Source organism: Thermobia domestica, chromosome 15, assembly GCF_964235325.1.
Source record: "Thermobia domestica chromosome 15, izTheDome1.hap1.1, whole genome shotgun sequence".
Lineage (NCBI taxonomy): Eukaryota > Metazoa > Arthropoda > Insecta > Zygentoma > Lepismatidae > Thermobia > Thermobia domestica.
In genome coordinates this window covers 112169999-112194498 of record NC_137468.1, presented here as the reverse complement: position 1 = coordinate 112194498, position 24500 = coordinate 112169999, and the positions used below count along the sequence as shown (strand labels likewise).

General features: G+C 36.8%; 1 protein-coding gene across 1 annotated transcript in view; it reads left to right on the top strand.

Annotated features, from left to right (window-relative positions):
* The first annotated feature begins 16007 nt into the window (after window positions 1-16007).
* The window catches only part of PolZ2 (DNA polymerase zeta subunit 2), a 76616-nt gene continuing 68123 nt past the window's right edge, over window positions 16008-24500 (top strand). Inside the window, exon 1 of the mRNA XM_081740064.1 lies at window positions 16008-16702. Within this exon, the coding sequence (XP_081596190.1) occupies window positions 16678-16702 (25 nt within the window). The 5' untranslated portion in view covers window positions 16008-16677. The remainder of the gene's footprint in view (window positions 16703-24500) is intronic.

Here is a 24500-nt window from a genome sequence, read left to right as displayed (position 1 = left end):
CTTTCTGCGAAATCGTCAAAAAAGTCATCCCGAAGAATAAAATATCCCTTGTGTATCTTTTTAGGATAAACGAGTTATGCTATTTATGAAATACGAACAAAATTGCCAGAGTCATTCTCGACAAAATCGTAGGGTAATCGTAGGGTAATTACTTGCTCCGAAAAGTAATATACCACTTCTAGCTTTTTAGGATGATGGAATTATACCATATCGTTAGGTTATTTATGTAACATTTATTTATGAAATATGAACAAAATTGCGTCAGGCGTTAATGGGAAAATCGTCGGAGAAGAGTAAACTACCCCTTCTGAATGTTTACAGGACGAACGAGTTGTGTCATATTGTTAGGTTATTAATGATACAATTATTTATGAAATGTGATTGAGAAAATTGTTCGAAAAAACGCATCCCATACAGTAAATTACACCTTATGTATTTTTTTTTCAGAGCAATGATTCATACTATACTTGTAAAAAAAAATAAGCAAAATCTTTACAGCTGTTTTTGAAACAATTTAATTATTTTAAATTTTCATTCATCAGTAAACTACCCTTATTTTTAGGTGTCGGAGGATATAGAATTCGAAACGATAAAGTGTTATAAAAAATTCGTCTAGAATTCGGTCCAGATACGTCGAACAGTATGGCCTCTTTTTGAATGCATGTAAAAGCGTGACGAACCGACAAACGAACAGATGGACAGACATCAAAATAACTTTTTCGATATGTGGGGACGTGAAACTTGAAGTCATTGAAATCTCGAATTCGATTTTTATCACTATTACTACAATTTCTTCTTTCGTCGCTTGAACGTGAAAAAGAATAGGAATACAATGACACGTAAGGTGATAATTTGTAATTCCCAAAATTTAATGAGTTACGTTTAATGTGTTGCCATGCTAGAAAAAAAAGCTTATGGCTGTTTGTTACATCATTTTAATATCAATTTTTCACGCTACTATATAATGTAGAAATATGGTATGATTATCGTTCATATTCATGCTACCTTTTGGAAATATTCGTGTTCCGCATACATAGATCTGTAAAATTTAGTTACGTTCAACGAAAGCATTCTTGCACTTGTGGATATGAAAAAAAAATAGATAGAGAAAGTCAATACTCTAAAAAGCAAAAAACACAAGCACACACACACATAAACGATAATTTAACATCAGGTCGATGTAACAAGGGGTAAGACTGGATAGGCTGTCAAGGTCGCGTATGTTCTTTTTCCTGTTCCAGACACACAAACCCGAAGTGAGTTGTCTGCTGTTCAAGAATGGGAAGTAACATACAAGACTATAAACTGAAAACAATAACTGTTTCCAATAGTACACGTATTCTAATACAGAATAAATACGTCGATTAAAGGATACTATCAATAAATTATTTCCTTATTATATTGTTTCGGTTCTTATTAACATCAAAATTATACACTTCCTATAATGTTTTGTAAAAAAAAAATGGGATGGGATGGGATGGGATTCGATGTGGTGTCAAAATAATGAAATAACTACAAGTCCGCCACTCTATCCACCTAACCACGGAGGTTACGTGGTGTTAGCTTTTTTTTTTTTTTTTTTTTTTTTAAGAAATAATCTTCATAACCATGGTCCGTATCGCTTCGAACCTTAAGATAAGAGTTTTTCTGTTTAATTCTATATTTTCGTACATCTTAGTTACAGAAGCTAATTTATATTTGGCAGGCAATCTACACACTAGGTTTTAACCAATAAATGCAACAATTTAGTCCACTATCTAGTTCCTTGATCCAACTCCTCGACTCCCCTACTGAATTCCCTCCGCAACCATGCTCTGCTACTGAAAAAATCCCTAGAAATCATCGTTGCCAGTATACACAAAACCGAGCATAATTTTGTTTTTTGCTTATATTTTTATTATTTTATTATATTTTTTGGAAATATCTCCTTAGATGGATTGCTTTCTATTATCTCCACATACTAATAACTGAATTTTACCTATAAACGTAAGGAAAATGGAATAAATACGAAAAATCTTCAGTTACAGTATACGCGCAATTTTTTTTTTTGCGCATGCGAGTACATGCCCTTCAATATAGAGTTGCATGGCTCGCATCTATATCGCTATTGGCTGTTTCTCACCAGTCAGCTACTGCCCTCTACTAGAGGATTTTCGAATTATTTTAAATTTATTTATCTTTTATTAAAAGAGATTATTATTATTTACAACATTTTCGTTTTACTTAAAAAATTACAAGCAGTATTTAGCAATCGTTGCAATGTTTCCCCAAAAAATCATGGTAAGTACGGACCGTGTGACTCTGCCGTGAAAGCCACGTTTTCATGCACCGCTGACTCTAGGGGCGCGTTCTTAAACATCGATCAGGTTAAATGCTTTCTTTGATCAGGTTAAATTCCTAGTGTTAGGAACTTCTTTTCGTGAAAACGCTTATTTCGTTACGGGAGGTGAATCAATTATTAGCGTGAGTAGGCCTACACTTCGCAAACAAATTTGGACTTTTTTGATGAACAATATGGAAGTGAGTTATTTGGGGATATCATCTGGTGAGCAATCGTAAGCAAATTAAGTATATCTGGTTTCTGGAAGACTATCTGATAGAACAAGGAATATAAAAAAAAATCATGATCTATGACCATGTAGGGCATTTTTGTTTGCGTGCCTCTTAGTAAGATGTTCAAAAGCTGAAAATGGGGTTCGTCTTGAAGAGGGCCGTGCCCAGGATTGGTTTGAGGAGGGTATAGGCCATATTTAGAATATTTTGAGGAGGGTATAGACCATATTTAGGATATTTTCATTGGTGCATCACTGTATTTTATTTAAACCAGTAACTACAATAAAGGAAACTAACAGTGTCATAGCAGCATTAGGCTAGGACAACAAGTATTTGTGCTAATCTTGATGTTATTTTCGGACTATGAGAACATGAGCAATTTTGAAATATAAACCAAGAATATTCCATTATCGCACAGTGTGTTTTTCTACGGACGCCATCTCGATGGAGAACAATGTTACAAGTGTGGGTTTCCAAACTGCAATGTTAAAATTGAAGCAATCGTTTAAGCTATACAGATGTAGTCTTGAATGGTAGAGAAAATTCTGTGTGGAACTCTCTTGCTTCATATCAGTGTATGAAAGAGTGGATAGTTTTATGACTCTAATCCAAGGAAAATGAGACAGACGGGCAGCTAAATGCTGATACTTGCTTTTCGTACAAGTGGTACAGATTTGATCTAAAGAGTCTGAATTAATACTAAGCTTCTTTCTCGCTCCTCCTGGCCTATCACATTCTTCAGTTAGTGCGTAGTCTCACCTATTCTACTTATCTTTAATTCCATCTTTTTAATATTGCTGTTACAGCACTTAATTTCTTCTGCTCTCCTTCATTATATATTTTGTCTGATACCTTTCTCTCTATGCCCACATTTCGAAAGTTTCCAATTAGATTTCATTATCTGTTCCTGCAGACCCGGATTTCCCAATAGGCCTACTAAGCCCGGGTCTAGGAACTAAACGCTCTGAGATGCGCACGGACAAAAAATGTATAAGAAACCGCCAGAGTGATCATAGTTTAGTTTTATATCCTTATTGTCGAAGGATAGGAGAATGTATTAACAACTTTTGATCAAGATATCTTGCAAATCAAATGCGTAACATTGTATTTTCTTAGGTGATCGCGTGTGAAAGTGAACATGATTTAAAGCATAAATTGAAAGCATGTAGAAAACCGTCGCCATTCTACATTTCAGACGCGAAAAATCAACGAATACGTTAGTTGGAAATTGATTCTATTTTGAATTGGAACTCCAAAAAGTTCACCACGTAATACAATCACAAACACTAGAGGGGAACACGTTTAAAGTTTCTGCGATTGCTTTTCACGGCGAATAGCCGCAGTCTTAGCGTTCTCTTTTGTATTAAATGCATGTGCGGTTAATTGTGACTAGGTGCTGCGTTAAAGCCTGACGGACCCGCTCAGTTCGGTGCCATCGTTTCAGCTCGGCGCTTATGTTAATCAAATGGGATGTGTGCCCTTGTACATAAAATTTTCGCCGAACTGAGCTGGCGCCGAAACGGTGTTGTCGAAACGTAGCGGCCCCAAAGCCTGATGGCTTGAATAGGTTTGAACCCTAAGCATTTTTGGGTTTTAGTCCTCGTTTTTTTTTTTAAATTTAAACCGGGTTTTATTTTTCAGTATTGATATATGATATTGTAATTGAATAATCATGTCTGTGGTACTTCTTACGATTTTTATGAATATCACGGTGTTATAAAAATAACACTGCAGTATAATCAGAGGGAACAGTTGCCCTTGTACATTGATAACACTATGTGTCCAGGCTTGTCGTTGGCCAACCTTGTCGTCAGCGACCCAAAATTAGATGTGTCCAGGTTTGTCGGGGTCGACCACGACTAGCTTGGACACCCCAGGAATGTGTCCAGGCTTGTCATCGACCAACCTTGTCGTCAGCGACCCAAAATGAGATGTGATCAGGCTTGTCGGGATCGACCACGACAAGCTTGGACACCTCAGGAATTCGTTCGAGTCTGGCGCAAGAGGATAAATTGAGAAGTGTCCAAGCTTGTCGTTGTCCAAGCTTGTCGTCGTCCAACATTGTCGTTGTCCAACCTTGTCGGGAGCGACCAAAATTAAGTGTCCAGGCTTGTCGTCGTCCAACCTTGTCTGCGTCCCGTTAGTATACATCAGAAGTATCAATATTGCAAATTATAAAAACTTCCTTAATTGTCTCAACCGGAATCGAACCCACGACATCAACGTTGAGACTAACGATTAAGCTACTACTCTAAGACGACACAGATACTCATATTAATTGGAATCTAATGTTTCATTAGACTGCATTATTCTTTCAAAAAGTTAACTAATTTAACGACCTTTCCTGAGTACTTTATGTTTCCTATTTTTACGCGTTTTACTCACTTTTCTAGTTTTTCCAGTAACTCTTTATGAACAGGAACTAAAGCACAGAAACATTGAGAAGAGTAAAAATCACAAACACTATTTGCGCGTTCTTTTCTTGCCTGAAGTAAAACAATAACATATGGTGAAAATGCAATTTTTGGTCCTCCATTTTCTATGTGTTGTCAAATCCAGAGTTTAGGTGGGACGCTGGGTCAGTGTGTGAAAAGTGTCGAGTTTTCTGAGTGGGTCAGTGGGATGTGACCCACTGCAACCCATCACCCACCGTGACCCACTGCGTCCCACCATCCACGTTGACTCATCACTCATTCTGACCCACTCTGATCACTGAATTGCAGATAGCATCTTCTGAACACCATATTTTTTCACCCTCGATTCTAGCCATAGAAACTTTAATTACTTTTCTGATTGGTTGCAGTTTGCGATTGTCCAAACCTTCTGGTGTATGTATTGTGTATTATAGTAGTAATGGAATAAAATTGTCACTGTTGGAATAAAAGAAGAAAATTGAAGAAGCAGTTGAGGTTAAACTTATATCATGTCAGTCAAGGTGGAACAAAACAAGCCCTGCGGGGCTTCTAACCCGTTCATACTACTACTCTTACTACTTCTCTACTACTACTACTACTTTTACTGTGGATTCGTATAGCAAAACTGCACAAGTAAGTAAATCACTTTTTGACTATTATTTTCATCTTACTTTAATGAAAAACGTGTTATGAAAATTTAGAAAATAAAACATTTTCCTTGGCCCGGGTTTGAACCCACACCAAAAGCAATTATAATCACTAGCCCATTGCGCTAGTACGCTCGGCCACGAAGACCACCAGTAACAAATACTCCATTTCTACTATATTTATGCTACGTGGCGAGAAACGGATAACTCCAATTAACCAAAACCGTGTATTTTACTCCTATGTGCAGGTCGAGCATGATTTAAAAATATGCTTCTAAACACTGGTGAATTTGTTTACGTTTTACTTTCATTCTGTTTATTTGCCTGAGATGAGTATCTCCAGGTGAAAAAAGAACTTAAGGCATTTTTGGATATTGATTTTTGTGATTGTAATAATAGCATTATGACTTACACTACTACTTGGCTTTCAAGACACACAGCCTGTGAGTTTTTACAGGAGTTAACTACTGGAAATAATACATTTTACATTTTTGAATCACTGTAATTTAGAAATTATTATATAAAAATGAATGTAACTGTGTGCGCCTAATCATTACGCCCAAATTGCAGTCAAATAAAACGGCTTTGGGTGTGTAAATGGGCCTTTGTCCAAACTGTTATGTTATCATATTGCTTATATTATAACAGGGATGCCCACAAGGGGGGGCTATGACGCAAACTGCGTCATTGAAATATTTGGGGGGGGGGTTAAAAATCTATATAAATATGTTTGACAGGGCGTAAAAATTAATCGAAAAAAAAATTTTTTTCACGGAAGAACATCTACGGATAGGCAATTGAGGGGGGTGCGTCATGGACATGAGGGGGGGTGGGCACCACTGATTATAATAATATCCTAAGTGATAGTGGGGATCCGAAAAATAGACATAAAATTTGTAATGTAAGCTCCTGTACATTGGTCTACTTACCTTAATTTGGGACTTCCAAATTTCATCCGTTTTTCCACTGAAAAGTATCGATAATTCAACAAAGAAATAGATCATGATAATTTAATTGAAAACCATCGCAATTTTGCCCATGACAAGCACTTTAGCATTTTATATCGAAAAGGTCAGATCCATCGTTATTGTAACAGAGCGATGCTTGAGCGATTGACCGTACACATTCAAACTCCGATTAGTTAAAATTTCAAAACCTGGTTTTATTACAAGTGTAAACTCTTTAATCGGTAGAGAAGAGGCCGTGGATAATGTGTCAGAGTTGATAACGATGTGTTTTGGTGTTTCAGTGGTTCATGATGGTTGGTGCCCGGAGCGGTTCACGGTGGGTGGTGGGTCTTGGTGTGTCATGGGACAGAGTGGGTCTCCGTGAGTGGTGGGTAATGGTGGGTCGTGGTTCAGAATGGGTCACGGTGGATTGTGGGTTAGTTCGTCGTGGGTCAAGTTTTCATTGACCCACGCCATCTCAGGTTAAATCTGTAAAACTAAACCATACAAAGAGCAATATTGATACACAATACTCGCAACATCTTAACTATTCATGGCGTAACTATTGCATAATCCGAATAACTCTAATATATCCACAAATCATCATTTGTCATATTTTACCGAAATACATCATGACTTTTCCGACAACCCGATACTTTAAATGTTGTTATAACGCAAAGTTCATTGATCTCATCTGTCATCACTTATTCACTTACTATTTTACGATCATGAAAACCTTTAGGGTACTTCCCGTAGATATAGAATCCGGTATATCTTTTCTGTTCCTATGAATAGCTTTGACTATGTGACTTTCTTTCCTTCTGTAATAATAATAATAATAATAATAATAATAATAATAATAATAATAATAATAATAATAATAATAATAATAATAATAATAAGGAATAATAGAATTACAATATCAATTACGTAAACAATACCTTCGAGTTAAGAAAAAATGATTGCCAGGACGGGAGTCGAACCCCTTGTCTCTGCCATACGAGTTTCAGAATTTGTCAATCTACCACAAATTCCTCATACAAATATCAAACAATAAACTAGTAGTTACGGAATATAAAAATAGAACTTTCTTTTTCTACACGTGTTGATGCAATTCAAAGAATGCGAAAATAATGTCTGTCGGCTTGCATTTTCGCGGGTCCCAAGAGTTTCAGGTATCCTCTGATCTTATTGACTGATACAGATAGGACATAAAGAGTCATGATCTACATATAGTGAAAAGTAAAGGTCAACTGCTGTCGGTGCTCGTAACCAGCGTGCTAGCGCAACATGCTGCCAATGTAAATCGTTTTCGGGTGGGTTCAAACCCTGCCAAGGATTTTTTTCTTGTTTTAAAATTTTCATAACACTTTTTCATTAAAATAAGCTTGCAGTTCTACTATAATGATCCATAGTAAAAGTAGTGGCAATAATAATAATAATAATAATAATAATAATAATAATAATAATAATAATAATAATAATAATAATAATAATAATAATAATAATAATAATAATAATAATAGGAACGGGTTAGAAGCCCCGCAGTGGTTGGTTAGGTTCTGTTCTCTTGTCCAATTTTCTCTGTACATTTTACATGACCAACTTCAAACAGCAGGCTGGGGTAGCGCGCGTATACTGAAACTCTTGAGATCGGTGAAAATGCTGCCGGCTTTTCTTCTTTGGAAATTAGAAGTTACTGTGAGGAAGAATAGTAGTAATGTAAATCGGGAGCAGTTTAAAACTATGAGGTAGCCTCAACTTGAAGAACGTTTCGTGATATTTTCCTCATTGACGAAGGTGTATATCACTTGTTTTTGAGTTAAAGAAGAAAATCTCGAGTAAGTCATTGTGACACTCATAAGAAACGTCTCCTTTACGAGCATTAGTATTTTGTATAGTCTTACATGTAAATTTTAACTAGCTAAATTTTAGATAAAAGATGAAGTTACACGGTAGTGTGAGTTGCTGGTAGCTATAGAGTAAAGCTATGCATACCAACGAAAAACCACCACAATAATGATGAATAAAGTATGGTGGAGTGGCTAGGGATATTTAAATAATTATGTAAATCTAAAAAGAATGCAAATTATATGCGTTTGCATAAGTACATCCCTGTTTGGAGAAATAATAGTGATCTCCTATAGAAGCCGCCACTGCCACGTTTAATTGTCGGTAGAGCATAAATAAACAAATAAAAACAAACAAAAATCTCAGGGTATTCTCTGACAACAGTTACGGTCTAGCAGCTACTTATAAAGAGTTTCAGCATCAAACAAAGGTTAATAAAAAAATTTAAAACAAACAGGTAGCAGCCTGTTTATCACTCTTTATACTCATAACTGTGTCTTTTAAGTTCTTTGGGCGTGCTTCTTCCAAAAGTTCCACTAAAAGTTCCACTAAAATTGAGAATGTTCGTGGCGAGCAGACCAACTGGATGGTCACTATGTCGGTGGTACTGACTCAAGGAATGTCAGCATAGTGGCAATACTAAATGACTGCTAGTCTCCTTGTTTTAAAATGTTCAAGGATGGCACTGCCGAATTGCGTGACAGGCCTAGTAATATCAAATAGAGAGTTGACAAGGAATTTTCTATTCCATACCAGGAATTTAGACTAGTGCCACTGCACTGTTAATAAGTTCTGCTGGCAAAATACCTGCTACTTAGCAATGCTGGCCTAGATTTAGCCAAAATAGCCATAGTTCAGACAATATTTGAAAAGATTGAATTTTGGTGAAACAAACGCACCTGACGTGATTTGCAATCTTGGAGAATAGCACTGTTCTGTAGCACTCGTAGTAATTCCACAATAAAATTAATAGTTGTAAGCACTGTCCACTAATAAGAATTGCTGCCCGATACATGTCGGTACATGTATATAAATCACAGAACTCCTCGGGAAGAACGGAACCTTCACACATGTTCTGGGTAGTTACTTCTCAAATACTCGAGAAGTTTGAAACTGCACACGCGATATTTACGAAAGAAACTCTTCTGTGTCTATGAAACAACTGCCCCTGCTCAGCACATGAACAGGTTATTAAACTCAACAATTCTAAGAAACTAGTCGACTCGCTCTTCTAAGAATTTTCCCACAAAGGGTTTGATGCTTCAGGCGAAATATCGTGGGTGGTCTCCTACATCCAGCACCACAGAAACTAGCTTCTGCCTGCACACCTAACCAGACACCTCTTGGTAGGTGCTGCCATCACGTTTGAGAGCGGCCGATTTAAAAGCTCCTGCACCAAACAGAAGTCCATCACAATAGCATTATAAACATTTGCTATTTTCACTGAAATCAACATTTTGAATAATAGGTACACATGATTAAATATACAAAAATAAAGTAAATAATATACAGAATACATTGGTAATAATATACACAGCTGTCATCTCTCTGAGTATTTGTAGGAAGTCTCTTTTCCTCTGGCTTCCCTCAAAACTGTCTGCTACCAACCCCGGTAGCCCTCATCGAAGAGAGAAGAAACATCTTAGGTTATGATTAATTTTGAAAATATACAAGAACTAAGTGTCTTGAACGAAGGGAAACACGTTGACAAATATAGTCATGAATTTTAAACGGTCTTTCCAAGAACTAGTGAGCGTAATACGTTAATATTAATATTTTACACATAAAATGAGTCAAAATAAAATACATGTTTTCAAAAGTGCAGTGCATCCTGGGAGAAATACTTAGATCCGCTGGCTTACGGGTAACGAATTTTGGGTGAAGCGAAGCCAAGAGCTTGCGACGTGTGAGATTCTTTTAAAAGGTGTGAATATCTCACCTTTAGAAATTCAGAATCTATCATGTTGACGCTAAAAATTTTACGACTTTTTCAACAAAGCCTGGAGAGCGTCTGTAAGCAATGTATCCACCTCATCATTGCTATACAAGAGGAAGTTAACAGTGTACTTCCTATACTTAATGAGTCATCTTCCTTGGTCGTTCAGGGATTTCTTCCCTCGTGAGTTGTCATAGACCTCACATGCAGTTTCAAGGCGGAATAGTGTCGCCAAGAAAAAAAAATTCTCTGTCCAACTAGCTCTGTAGCCCCAAAGTTCAAGCTTCTATACAAGCATCCATTGCATATGATATGATTTCTCCTTTTATTAATTATATGTAGAATAGTATGATGACTATATAACTTCATTAACACAGGTAATATATACAATAAAATGTCCCATTAATGAGATCCACGCAGGAAATAAATGATTCATAGCCTATAAAGGAAATAAAATACATGCATACATACAATATACATCAATATTGTATTAATACTCTCGTATTACGCTCGGTGTTTACCCATTAATATTCATAATAATAAGATAATCTTTAACATAAACGCTAATTAATAAGCAATAAATTTGACCACAAATTACTATATATTTAAATATTGATATGCAAATGTGCACTCATCTGCATTTTGATATGCAGATGAAGGAGAAAGGCACTCGGCCTTCTACAGTAGGTAAGTGGTTAGCGTATTGAACTTCTATTCGGCGGACCCGCGTTCGAGTAAGGTTGAAACTTTTTCAAACGTTTCAATTTCAATGCATACTCAGTGTGACAAGCAAGATCTCTCCTCCAGAAAGAAAAAGATGTTGGAATGAGAAGAATTGGAGAAGGTCTCTCAATGGAGGCAATCATTTGCAAACTTATACCCAGCATTTATTCTAAATTTGATATTTTCAGCTACTTTCAAGCATTTCCTGATTCATGCATGGTCAGTATTTTTATTTCTCTAAACATACAGTATATAAAGAAATAATACATTATATACACAGCAATATTGAAATTAATAAATGGTGTTCTTTGGAAAACACGATCCGAACCATAGAGATTCATCTTAGAATGGAGAATTGTTTCATTACTCACCTACTTTACAATTTTACCTGCATAAACACCTATCAACTGCTGTCAGTGCCGAGAAAAGTTACGTGTAAGCTGGGTTGCATCTGTCTAGGCGTTCTGACAACTGCAAATGACCTGGACCCCAAGTAATGGAATTAGAGCACTTAGGAGGAGATACTTTTGTGGTTCAGTGTACTAATCATTTGATGATCCGAGGGTTTGTAAATGAATTAGTTCTTATAAAAGCAAGACGTAGCAGTCTGTCAGTCACGCATTTGATAGTTTAAAACATGTTAATAGTCGCCATTAGTTACGGTGTTTGTCCACCACAAAGTTCACTTGGCGGGGGCTGGGATCGAACCCGGGACCCCAAGCACCAGAGGTAAACGCTCTACCACTGAACCACCGCGGCCCCATGCTAGTTTTGAATATAGTACTACACGCCTTGAAGCAGAAAGTATGCGCAAACGACTAAGATTGAGCAATACACCTTCGTATACTCTCGACTACACCCCTGAATATATGGTTTTATTTTCTTAGTTTGCTTACCATACGTGTGACGAAAATCTGGGAGGAACGCGACCACCCAAGCCCCTCGTTACGACGACCATGATTAGATGAACCATAGCCGAATACTTCAGGTAGTTTTGCTTCTTTATTTCTAAGTTTTCCTATGCTTTGCTGACTAAATATCAGTTGTCAGGGAGCTTTAAAACTTGTGATATAGAACCAAATCATTCTATTTTAATATCCTATTTAGCGAAAAAAAAAATAATAAAAACGTCGATAATGAAGGGTAACAGATCACAGAAAGAAGCCTACTGGACGCCCAAAATAGTCTCCCTTTTCAAGACTGTGCGCTGCATATTCTTACACTATATTAAAAACGCTTTCAAAGATACCAATCTTAAAAATAAATAAATAAATAAATAAAATAAAATAAAAAAAATAAATCTTTGGTTTAACATCCAACGGTTATGCCATCGATGGCTAAAGGTGACTGATGGAATTGCAAGTGAATGATGATGAAAGAATAGGTGGAATGAGAAAACGGGAGGAAACGGGAAAATCCCGAGAAAACCCAAGTATACGCTATCGTCCTCCACAAACTCGCTTGGCCTGGGATCGAACGAGTGACCCCTGAAACCAGAGATTGGCTGTAGCAGTGAGTCAATGTGCTCCCGTCCAATAATACCAATCATGTTAATCGTTTAATTGCAATAAATATTTTCGTTTTTAGTTTTCAGTATTGACTTAATAGTTTTGTAACTGGGTACTTGGAAAACGGATAGGATTTCAATTAAAAACAGTTTGTGGGCTGGCCTAGATAGTTGCGATCTACACTTAACGTAATTATCTTAGAATGAGATTTTATTTACAAAATTGACAATTCAATTAAACCATTAACAGTAGTGATTTATAAGACAATCCTAATTTAAGATCAATTAAAATTATTGATCAACTAATAACTGACTTTGATGAAGTGGATTACACTACGTGTTATCAGTTTACGGTGTCTACATTTAATTCATTTAAAAAGTTCGTTATTGAATTCTTCGCCCTCGCGCACCCTCACCCCCGCCATCGAAGCTTGTCCTCGCCCTCGCGCATCCTTACTCTCGCTGCCGAAACTTGTCCTCGCCCTCGCGCACCCTCGCCCTCTTCGTCGAAGCTTTTCCTCGCCCTCGCGCACTGTCACCCTCGCCATCGAAGCTTGTCCTCGCCCTCTCGCACCATCGCCCTCGCTGCCGAAACCGAGCCATCGCGGCCCCTATCGTCCATATCTGGATCAAGTATTGTTTGTGCGTGAGCTTAAAATACAACGGACGCACGCACGTGTTATGTTATAGAAAGAGCTTCTCTCTCTCTCTCTCTCTGAAATGCATACCGCCACACGTGCACATTCACAAATACACATACAAGAAATAAACACCTACACACAAATAAAATACACATATTCTATGTTACCTGTTTCACTTTCATTATTTCCGCAATGATGACCAATATGATAGCTGGGAAAGAAATTAAATGACTATTTTCATTAACTTTTTTTCTGAGGAAAGAGTGATGGATTAGAAGGAACACAAGTCTGTTTTCTGTGAATAACAAAGTATTCTAAGATATCCGCCATTGAAACCTTTTGAGACCACATTGTCTATATCAACATTAATATTCAAGACCAATCAATATGTTGAATATCCATATTTGATTATATCGTTATCAATATTGGATATTGTCGATATCGATATTTGATGTCGATATCGATATTCGATATTGTCGATATTGGATATCGATATTGTCGATATCGATATAGATATCAGAAAAATATCGAATGGCGATATCGCACAGCCCTAGCTGGAGTCGAGAGCACACGGCGGTATACGCCGTATACCGTCTGCTTAATCCTAGTTATTAGAGTGTACCTTCCGTATATTTTTCTACTTTCGTTTCATTTGTATTTATTTAATCGGACCATGACTATCACTTTTTCAACGAACTTAAAAAGTTCATTACTGAATTCTGTATGTGTGTGTGTGTCTGTTATTTGCGACTTTTTCAATTCTGAGCTTTCCATTCGATAAGCATCAGAAACTATCTGAGAAAGTGATGGAATTTTTCACGTCACTCTTGTAGTTCCAGAGATATTGGCCAAAAAAGTTCCGATTTCGGGAGATTTAAGGAGTTATATTTCGGGAACTTTAAGTCATCATAGAGAGATGATATTGGCGTTGATCAATACCTAAGAGGATAGTGATCATTTTGGAACTAAACAGTAACCGGTACTAATGTCAGAGATCAACAGTGGTCTAAGACACATTTTTTAAAATGAAAAAAAAAAAAAAGAAATCAGTTAAACTGATATGCTTTTTGTACAATATACCAAAGGCAACCACAAATTGTTGAATGTGTCATACATTGTCATATATATATTGTACAAAAAACGATATGTGTTTAACTTGATTTTTCTCCATTTTTAAAAATGTTGGTTAGACCACTGTTGCGCTCGCCCCCTCAATTTATCTTTGCATGATGTTCTCATGTGTAGACCAAATATTATCCGTATTTCTTGCTTCTGTTTCATGAAAACTGCTTTGCTGCTTGAAGATTTGCCGCAGAAAATGATGCCGTAATTTAGTATAGGGTGTATAGACCTGTAGTATACTTCGATCAAAGCTTTAGTGTTTAATGTTTCTTTTAGTATCCTGAATGCATAAAGTTTGGAATTTAATTTTACTATATTTCTTTTACGTGGGTTTCCCAAGTTAGTTTTTCATTTATATTTAGTCCTAAAAATTTAATTTACTAGTTAATTATTAGTTATCAAGATTAGTTATTAACTAGATCAAGATTAGTTACGCCTTATATTTTATTGAAAGTTTTCATTGTTACTGTTGTTACTTGCTACTAATATTTGGATGTTATTATACAGGAAAGAATTAAAACCCAAAATTGTTAGTTTTAGGATCAGCTGGATAGATCATTGCAAAATGGCGCATTTTCGTTCTGACTTTTTGAAGGTCGATGGCTGTGATATTTCAGTTCCTTAAAACCTTGTTCTCCGCTGAAGAGAACCAAACTGTTCGATATTTTAAAACTAAGGCATGAATATTTTCAATATCACGCCAATGGTAATACGTAACTTCGAGCAATACAGAACATATTAATTGAAAAATAATCATGTTTTAATGATTTTATAGTTAAATTTGGGCACAATTTTCTTACTTCTGGCACATCGAGCGCAATTTTTTCTGTTTCTCCGCGGAGTGAGTTGGTTCTTCCTTTATACCTTACCTTCCTTTTATGTAATTAATGGTGTGATTTAAGTAAGGAGCGTCATGAAGAAAATAGCATGAAATGCTTTTAGACTATAAAATAGTAATCACAAACCAGCGTATAACCTCTGAAAATTTTAGGACTACAGCACTGCTCGACGGGGCTCCCTAGGTTTGGGGGCCCCGGTGCGATACACCGTTCATTGTTACGGCACTGATCAGTGGCGAACATAAATTTTCTTAAAAGGTAAATAAGTCTTATACTGAAAATTTTTGCAACATCTAAATGAGTACACACATGCTGCTGGAGGAAAGAGTCATTTTCCGGAATTGGCTTCGTTAGTTCGCTTTCATACCAACGCTTTCACATTCGAACGCGGAAGTAAAGTGTGTACAGTGAATATATTGAAAAAATAGACTCAGGATCAGGTTGGAAACAAAAACACTTCCTTCAATATTAAGAGTGAGATTTGGGTTTCAACGTGTGCAAAAGTGTTATTTTCTATATGGAATTTAAGCCACAGTTTTGCAACTAGTCTAAACAAAAGCAGCACGGTGCAAGCAACTGAGAGGAAAGAACTTTTCCTTCTGTTAGGGTAGTTTTGATTTACCTTTATGTTATTATAAGTGCCGAATTTCTTTAGGTTTGTTTTAGTATGAAACTTAAAATTTTTTCTAGCCATATCTGGCCATTTTAACCATTTTTTCTCGCTGAGTGTTGGCAACACTAGCACTGAGTAGTATTATCAGCGGGTTCGAAGTTCGACTATGGTCATTATGGCGAATGCCTCGTGTGCTGTGCTACTCTGTGAAGAAGAGACTGGAGTGGGATTTCCTATACACCTACACTACACTTACATTTTCTTTTACATTTACACGTACATACATCCCCTTCTTTTTCTACTCTTTCTTCTTTTTCCTTTTACACTTCCCACTTTCCTCTAACTTTTTGCTCTGTTCAACTCGGCTTTCAGCCCTCTTTCACTGTCTGAGCTTCTTTCCCGATTGTGTCCTTCTTCCCAATTATGTCCTATATTTTATTCAATTTTGTTCCTGAATTACAAATCCTCCGTGTGAGGTACACATAAGTCAATTATGTACTTGTAGCACACATGACCTTAATCCTGGTGCACCTACCTATTTGACCGATAATGGTCTCAAAACAAGACAAGACAAATTCAAAGCGCTAGCGCACGAATAGAATGTTACTTTAGTGCATATATTTAATACAAATAACTTTTATTCAACACAAATCTAGTGTAGTAGTCCACATGGATCTAAGGCTGGGACTATAAATCTCCCGTAAGGGAGAAAATGAAAAAAATGAATGGAAAGTGCAGAGGTTAATTAGAAGGGTAGTAATAAAAGAAAAGTGGATCTAAAGGACATATAATTTATGTAAAAGCAGTTGGATAAATGGTAAATAAAACGAAGAATACAGACAAGACAGGAGTATTCACGAGTAAATTTAAAAAGAACAGATGCAATGACACAAGACAGTAACAGTCAAGGTAAGAAAATATTAGGGACAGGCAATCGTCATAAGATTACATGCATGTAGTACAGGTAACGTTGAAACTAGTCAGCGCAAACATACATGTAAATATGTCTTGCAAAATATTTTCACTAATCCTATACGAACTCCGGAGTATGTTTAGTACAAGGGGCCCAGAAGCACGTAAAAAACAAAATTTACAGGAGAAATGAATGATGCAATTACTTAGACTAACATAACGGGGTTAAATTCCAAAGTTGGGCGTCCGTTTCCAGAGAAATTTTTAAAATTTACAGGAGAGATATGGATAATTTAATCGTTTGTGTGCTTGATAATATATGACAGTCTCGAAAAATCTGTTTATTTGTTATATATAAGCGGTTATAAACATGGGACTATACGGCGAGCGGAGGGAACTACTTGGCGCAAGGTAACCGAACAGTTGCATTTTGGGAAAGAAACGAGCATTTATGTTATCAACATGGCGAATGTACAAGGGCAATGAAATAGCATTTTTAACATTTGTGAAGCAATACGTTGATAACGAGCAAAATCTTTTAAAAGTTTGTGAAGAGCACGGATTAATGAACCTAATAACAAATTGCAGAAAGTGTGGAAAGGAGATAACAGCAAAAAAACTTGACGAAAGCGGACGCCCAACTTCGGAATAAATCCCACATAACGTAACCAAATCTAACATAAACTAACCTAATATTAGTAGAAATAAGCGAAATTATATCATTTTTTGGAAAATTATACGGTACCCCTACACTAATATAACATAAACTAATCTAACCTAACCTAACCCAAACTAACTTAAACAAACATAGCCTACCCTAAACTAACCGAATATGAACAGAAATTACCAAAATTGTAACATTTTTTAGAGAAAAGAGCTGGACCCCTACTGCTAAACATAGGCCCGAACTCCTAGCAATAGTCACGGTTTCCAGTTTTTAAATATCTGTAGACTGGAAAACATTTCGAAAAAAAGACTGTTTCGACTGAACTTATGCTGTGGTGAAATGTTTGGGGCCTTTTCTAAGAAGAATCATACGATTTCGCTAATTTCTTCGGGGCATTCAGATGCAGAAGATATATATATATATATATATATATATATATATATATATATATATATATATATATATATATATATATATATATATATGAGGATTTTAAGACAAGTTGCATTCAAATTATGCCAAATATTGTATATTCATAAATACAATAGGGGGCCCACATCAGCTTTGGGTGGCCCGGGGCCCCCAGGATCGGCGCCCTTGCATATACGTATGATAACCAGTGGTGCGTAGGAGAATTATGAATAGATCATGAATTACGTAAAGTTGTGCTGTTTATGCTTCCGCATGGACCTTCAGCAGGGTACAGGTTTCCAGAAGAGCATAAAAGAAGTGAAAATAAGTGTTTTGTGATTATCGACAATGTGCTACGCAGGGGCGGTTCCAGGACGGACTTCTGGGGGGAGGTGTGATACTGCTACTTTTAGAGATACTTTTAAGAGCTCCAAACTCTGGGATTGGTTTTATTTATATACAAAATAAGACCGTTTCTTCTTCTGGGAGGGCAGTTGCCTCCCAGGATCCACCTCTGGACGAGTTGTGAGTGTACCAACACCTATTGGAGCATCTGCACGGTTACATGCTATTAGCGAAGAAGACACCAAGCAAGCAAATAATTGGTCCATGTGAAGAAAAAAAATCAGTGAAATTTTGTTTTCGAAGACCATTTTAAGTAAGTGAACTTAAAATTTGTGTTTCGCAATCGTAATTTCCATCTCAGATTACTTCGTTTTTAAAAAAGCGGAGAAGGGGAGAAGCTCATTTTACTATTTCAGAGAGCATTTTTGATCAAAATAATAATAATAATAAAAAAACAGTCAGGAAAACCTTTTATTCTTCATGTAATGAATGTGAACCACAAACATCATCAAATCATTACACTTTTATTGTCTCCATTGTTGCTAACTTCAAAGTTAACGAAACTTCGCTAACTTCAAAAGGCTGTAGTTAATTTATGAAGCATTGGTCGAGAATGGTATTTGGTTTGTTTATTAATCATGTAAAGCTGAACCATCTGACAAAATTCAGAATTTTAAAAGATGGTGTTTTGGAGAAAATGGTGTCCAAAAATAGCGATTTTTGAAAATTTTACAATTTCTCGAATCTTTTGCGACAAAACGGTTGCACACAGGGTAAGGGTTCGGCTCTTGGGTCTAGCCTAGAAGGAGCTGAGCTATTGGAACGAAACTTGCAGGATTAATAGCCCATTGGACAACAACCAAACGGCGAAAAAAAGAAATTTTCAATTTGCAAATACAAAGGGGGGACGGGGGGCAAAACCCTAAAAAATTGTCCAAAAGGCACAAAACTCACAAATATTATTCAAAGTAACGTACTGAAGACAAAAATAATTTTTAAAAAATTTATACTGCTATTTGAAGGGAGCAGTGGGGGCATATTCCTCCATAAAATCCTATGGTTCGGCTCTTGGGTCTAGCCTAGAAGGAGCTGAGCTATTGGAACGAAACTTGCAGGATTAATAGCCCATTGGACAACAACCAAACCGCGAAAAAAAGAAATTTTCAATTTGCAAATACAAAGGGGGACAGGGGGCAAAACCCTAAAAAATTGTCCAAAAGGCACAAAACTCATAAATATTAATAAGAGTAACGTACTGAAGACAAAAATAATTTTTAAAAAAATTTCTACTGCTATTTGAAGGGAGCAGAGGAGGCATATTCCTCCATAAAATCCTATGGTTCGGCTCTTGGGTCTAGCCTAGAAGGAGCTGAGCTATTGGAACGAAACTTGCAGAATTAATAGCCCATTGGACAACAACCAAACGGCGAAAAAAAGAAATTTTCAATTTGCAAATACAAAGGGGGGACGGGGGCAAAACCCTAAAAAATTGTCCAAAAGGCACAAAACTCACAAACATTATTCAGAGTAACGTACTGAAGACAAAAATAATTTTTAAAAAATTTATACTGCTATTTGAAGGGAGCAGTGGGGGCATATTCCTCCATAAAATCCTATGGTTCGGCTCTTGGGTCTAGCCTAGAAGGAGCTGAGCTATTGGAACGAAACTTGCAGAATTAATAGCCCATTGGACAACAACCAAACGGCGAAAAAAAGAAATTTTCAATTTGCAAATACAAAGGGGGGACGGGGGCAAAACCCTAAAAAATTGTCCAAAAGGCACAAAACTCACAAACATTATTCAGAGTAACGTACTGAAGACAAAAATAATTTTTAAAAAATTTATACTGCTATTTGAAGGGAGCAGTGGGGGCATATTCCTCCATAAAATCCTATGGTTCGGCTCTTGGGTCTAGCCTAGAAGGAGCTGAGCTATTGGAACGAAACTTGCAGGATAAATAGCCCATTAAACAACAACCAAACCGCAAAAAAAAGAAATTTTCAATTTGCAAATACAAAGGGAGGACGGGGGGGCAAAACCCTAAAAAATTGTCCAAAAGGCACAAAACTCATAAATATTAATAAGAGTAACGTACTGAAGACAAAAATAATTTTTAAAAAATTTCTTCTGCTATTTGAAGGGAGCAGAGGGGGCATATTCATCCATAAAATCCTATGGTTCGGCTCTTGGGTCTAGCCTAGAAGGAGCTGAGCTATTGGAACGAAACTTGCAGGATTAATAGCCCATTGGACAACAACCAAACGGCGAAAAAAAGAAATTTTCAATTTGCAAATACAAAGGGGGGACGGGGGGCAAAACCCTAAAAAATTCTCCAAAAGGCACAAAACTCACAAATATTATTCAAAGTAACGTACTGAAGACAAAAATAATTTTTAAAAAATTTATACTGCTATTTGAAGGGAGCAATGGGGGCATATTCCTCCATAAAATCCTATGGTTCGGCTCTTGGGTCTAGCCTAGAAGGAGCTGAGCTATTGGAACGAAACTTGCAAGATTAATAGCCCATTGGACAACAACCAAACGGCGAAAAAAAGAAATTTTCAATTTGCAAATACAAAGGGGGGACGGGGGGCAAAACCCTAAAAAATTGTCCAAAAGGCACAAAACTCACAAATATTATTCAAAGTAACGTACTGAAGACAAAAATAAATTTTAAAAAATTTATACTGCTATTTGAAGGGAGCAGTGGGGGCATATTCCTCCATAAAATCCTATGGTTCGGCTCTTGGGTCTAGCCTAGAAGGAGCTGAGCTATTGGAACGAAACTTGCAGGATTAATAGCCCATTGGACAACAACTAAACCGCGAAAAAAAGAAATTTTCAATTTGCAAATACAAAAGGGGGACGGGGGGCAAAACACTAAAAAATTGTCCAAAAGGCACAAAACTCATAAATATTAATAAGAGTAACGTACTGAAGACAAAAATAATTTTTAAAAAATTTATACTGCTATTTGAAGGGAGCAGAGGGGGCATATTCCTCCATAAAATCCTATGGTTCGGCTCTTGGGTCTAGCCTAGAAGGAGCTGAGCTATTGGAACGAAACTTGCAGGATTAATAGCCCATTGGACAACAACCAAACCGCGGAAAAAAGAAATTTTCAATTTGAAAATACAAAGGGGAAACGGGGGGGGGGGGCAAAACCCTAAAAAATTGTCCAAAAGGCACAAAACTCATAAATATTAATAAGAGTAACGTACTGAAGACAAAAATAATTTTTTTAAAAAATTCTACTGCTATTTGAAGGGCGCAGAGGGGGTACATTCCTCCATAAAATCCTATGGTTCGGCTCTTGGGTCTAGCCTAGAAGGAGCTGAGCTATTGGAACGAAACTTGCAGGATTAATAGCCCATTGGACAACAACCAAACGGCGAAAAAAAGAAATTTTCAATTTGCAAATACAAAGGGGGGACGGGGGGCAAAACACTAAAAAATTGTCCAAAAGGCACAAAACTCATAAATATTAATAAGAGTAACGTACTGAAGACAAAAATAATTTTTAAAAAATTTCTACTGCTATTTGAAGGGAGCAGAGGGGGCATATTCATCCATAAAATCCTATGGTTCGGCTCTTGGGTCTAGCCTAGAAGGAGCTGAGCTATTGGAACGAAACTTGCAGGATTAATAGCCCATTGGACAACAACCAAACCGCGAAAAAAAGAAATTTTCAATTTGCAAATACAAAGGGGGGACGGGGGGAAAACCCTAAAAAATTGTCCAAAAGGCACAAAACTCACAAATATTAATAAGAGTAACGTACTGAAGACAAAAATAATATTTTAAAAAATTTCTACTGCTATTTGAAGGGAGGATAGGGGGCATATTCCTCCATAAAATCCTATGGTTCGGCTCTGGGTCTAGCCTAGAAGGAGCTGAGCTATTAGAACGAAACTTGCAGGATTAATAGCCCATTGGACAACAACCAAACGGCGAAAAAAAGAAATTTTCAATTTGCAAATACAAAGGGGGGACGGGGGGAAAACCCTATAAAATTGTCCAAAAGGCACAAAACTCACAAATATTAATAAGAGTAACGTACTGAAGACAAAAATAATTTTTAAAAAAATTTCTACTGCTATTTGAAGGGAGCAGAGGGGGCATATTCCTCCATAAGATCCTATGGTTCGGCTCTTGGGTCTAGCCTAGAAGGAGCTGAGCTATTGGAACGAAACTTGCAGCATTAATAGCCCATTGGACAACAACCAAACGGCGAAAAAAAGAAATTTTCAATTTGCAAATACAAAGGAGGGACGGGGGGAAAACCCTAAAAAATTGTCCAAAAGGCATAAAACTCACAAAAATTAATAAGAGTAACGTACTGAAGACAAAAATATTTTTTTAAAAAATTTCTACTGCTATTTGAAGGGAGCATAGGGGCATATTCCTCCATAAAATCCTATGGTTCGGCTCTTGGGTCTAGCCTAGAAGGAGCTGAGCTATTGGAACGAAACTTGCAGGATTAATAGCCCATTGGACAACAACCAAACCGCGGAAAAAAGAAATTTTCAATTTGCAAATACAAAGGGGTGACGGGGGGCAAAACTCTAAAAAATTGTCCAAAAGACACAAAACTCACAAATATAATAAGAGTAACGTACTGAAGACAAAAATAATTTTTAAAAAAATTTCTACTGCTATTTCAAGGGAGCAGAGGGACATATTCCTCCATAAAATCCTATGGTTCGGCTCTTGGGTCTAGCCTAGAAGGAGCTGAGCTATTGGAACGAAACTTGTAGAATTAATAGCCCATTGGACAACAACCAAACGGCGAAAAAAAGAAATTTTCAATTTGCAAATACAAAGGGGGGACGGGGGGCAAAACACTAAAAAATTGTCCAAAAGGAACAAAACTCACAAACATTATTCAGAGTAACGTACTGAAGACAAAAATAATTTTTAAAAAAATTTCTACTGCTATTTCAAGGGAGCAGAGGGACATATTCCTCCATAAAATCCTATGGTTCGGCTCTTGGGTCTAGCCTAGAAGGAGCTGAGCTATTGGAACGAAACTTGCAGGATAAATAGCCCATTGGACAACAACCAAACCGCAAAAAAAAGAAATTTTCAATTTGCAAATACAAAGGGAGGACGGGGGGGCAAAACCCTAAAAAATTGTCCAAAAGGCACAAAACTCATAAATATTAATAAGAGTAACGTACTGAAGACAAAAAAAAATTTTTTAAAAATTTCTACTGCTATTTGAAGGGAGCAGAGGGGGCATATTCATCCATAAAATCCTATGGTTCGGCTCTTGGGTCTAGCCTAGAAGGAGCTGAGCTATTGGAACGAAACTTGCAGGATTAATAGCCCATTGGACAACAACCAAACGGGGAAAAAAAGAAATTTTCAATTTGCAAATACAAAAGGGGACGGGGGGCAAAACCCTAAAAAATTGTCCAAAAGGCACAAAACTCACAAATATTATTCAGAGTAACGTACTGAAGACAAAAATAATTTTTAAAAAATTTCTACTGCTATTTGAAGGGAGCAGAGGGGGCATATTCATCCATAAAATCCTATGGTTCGGCTCTTGGGTCTAGCCTAGAAGGAACTGAGCTATTGGAACGAAACTTGCAGGATTAATAGCCCATTGGACAACAACCAAACCGCGAAAAAAAGAAATTTTCAATTTGCAAATACAAAGGGGGGACGGGGGGAAAACCCTAAAAAATTGTCCCAAAGGCACAAAACTCACAAATATTATTCAGAGTAACGTACTGAAGACAAAAATAATATTTTAAAAAATTTCTACTGCTATTTGAAGGGAGGATAGGGGGCATATTCCTCCATAAAATCCTATGGTTCGGCTCTGGGTCTAGCCTAGAAGGAGCTGAGCTATTAGAACGAAACTTGCAGGATTAATAGCCCATTGGACAACAACCAAACGGCGAAAAAAAGAAATTTTCAATTTGCAAATACAAAGGAGGGACGGGGGGAAAACCCTAAAAAATTGTCCAAAAGGCACAAAACTCACAAAAATTAATAAGAGTAACGTACTGAAGACAAAAATATTTTTTTAAAAAATTTCTACTGCTATTTGAAGGGAGCATAGGTGGCATATTCCTCCATAAAATCCTATGGTTCGGCTCTTGGGTCTAGCCTAGAAGGAGCTGAGCTATTGGAACGAAACTTGCAGGATTAATAGCCCATTGAACAACAACCAAACCGCGGAAAAAAGAAATTTTCAATTTGCAAATACAAAGGGGTGACGGGGGCAAAACCCTAAAAAATTGTCCAAAAGACACAAAACTCACAAATATAATAAGAGTAACGTACTGAAGACAAAAATAATTTTTAAAAAAATTTCTACTGCTATTTCAAGGGAGCAGAGGGACATATTCCTCCATAAA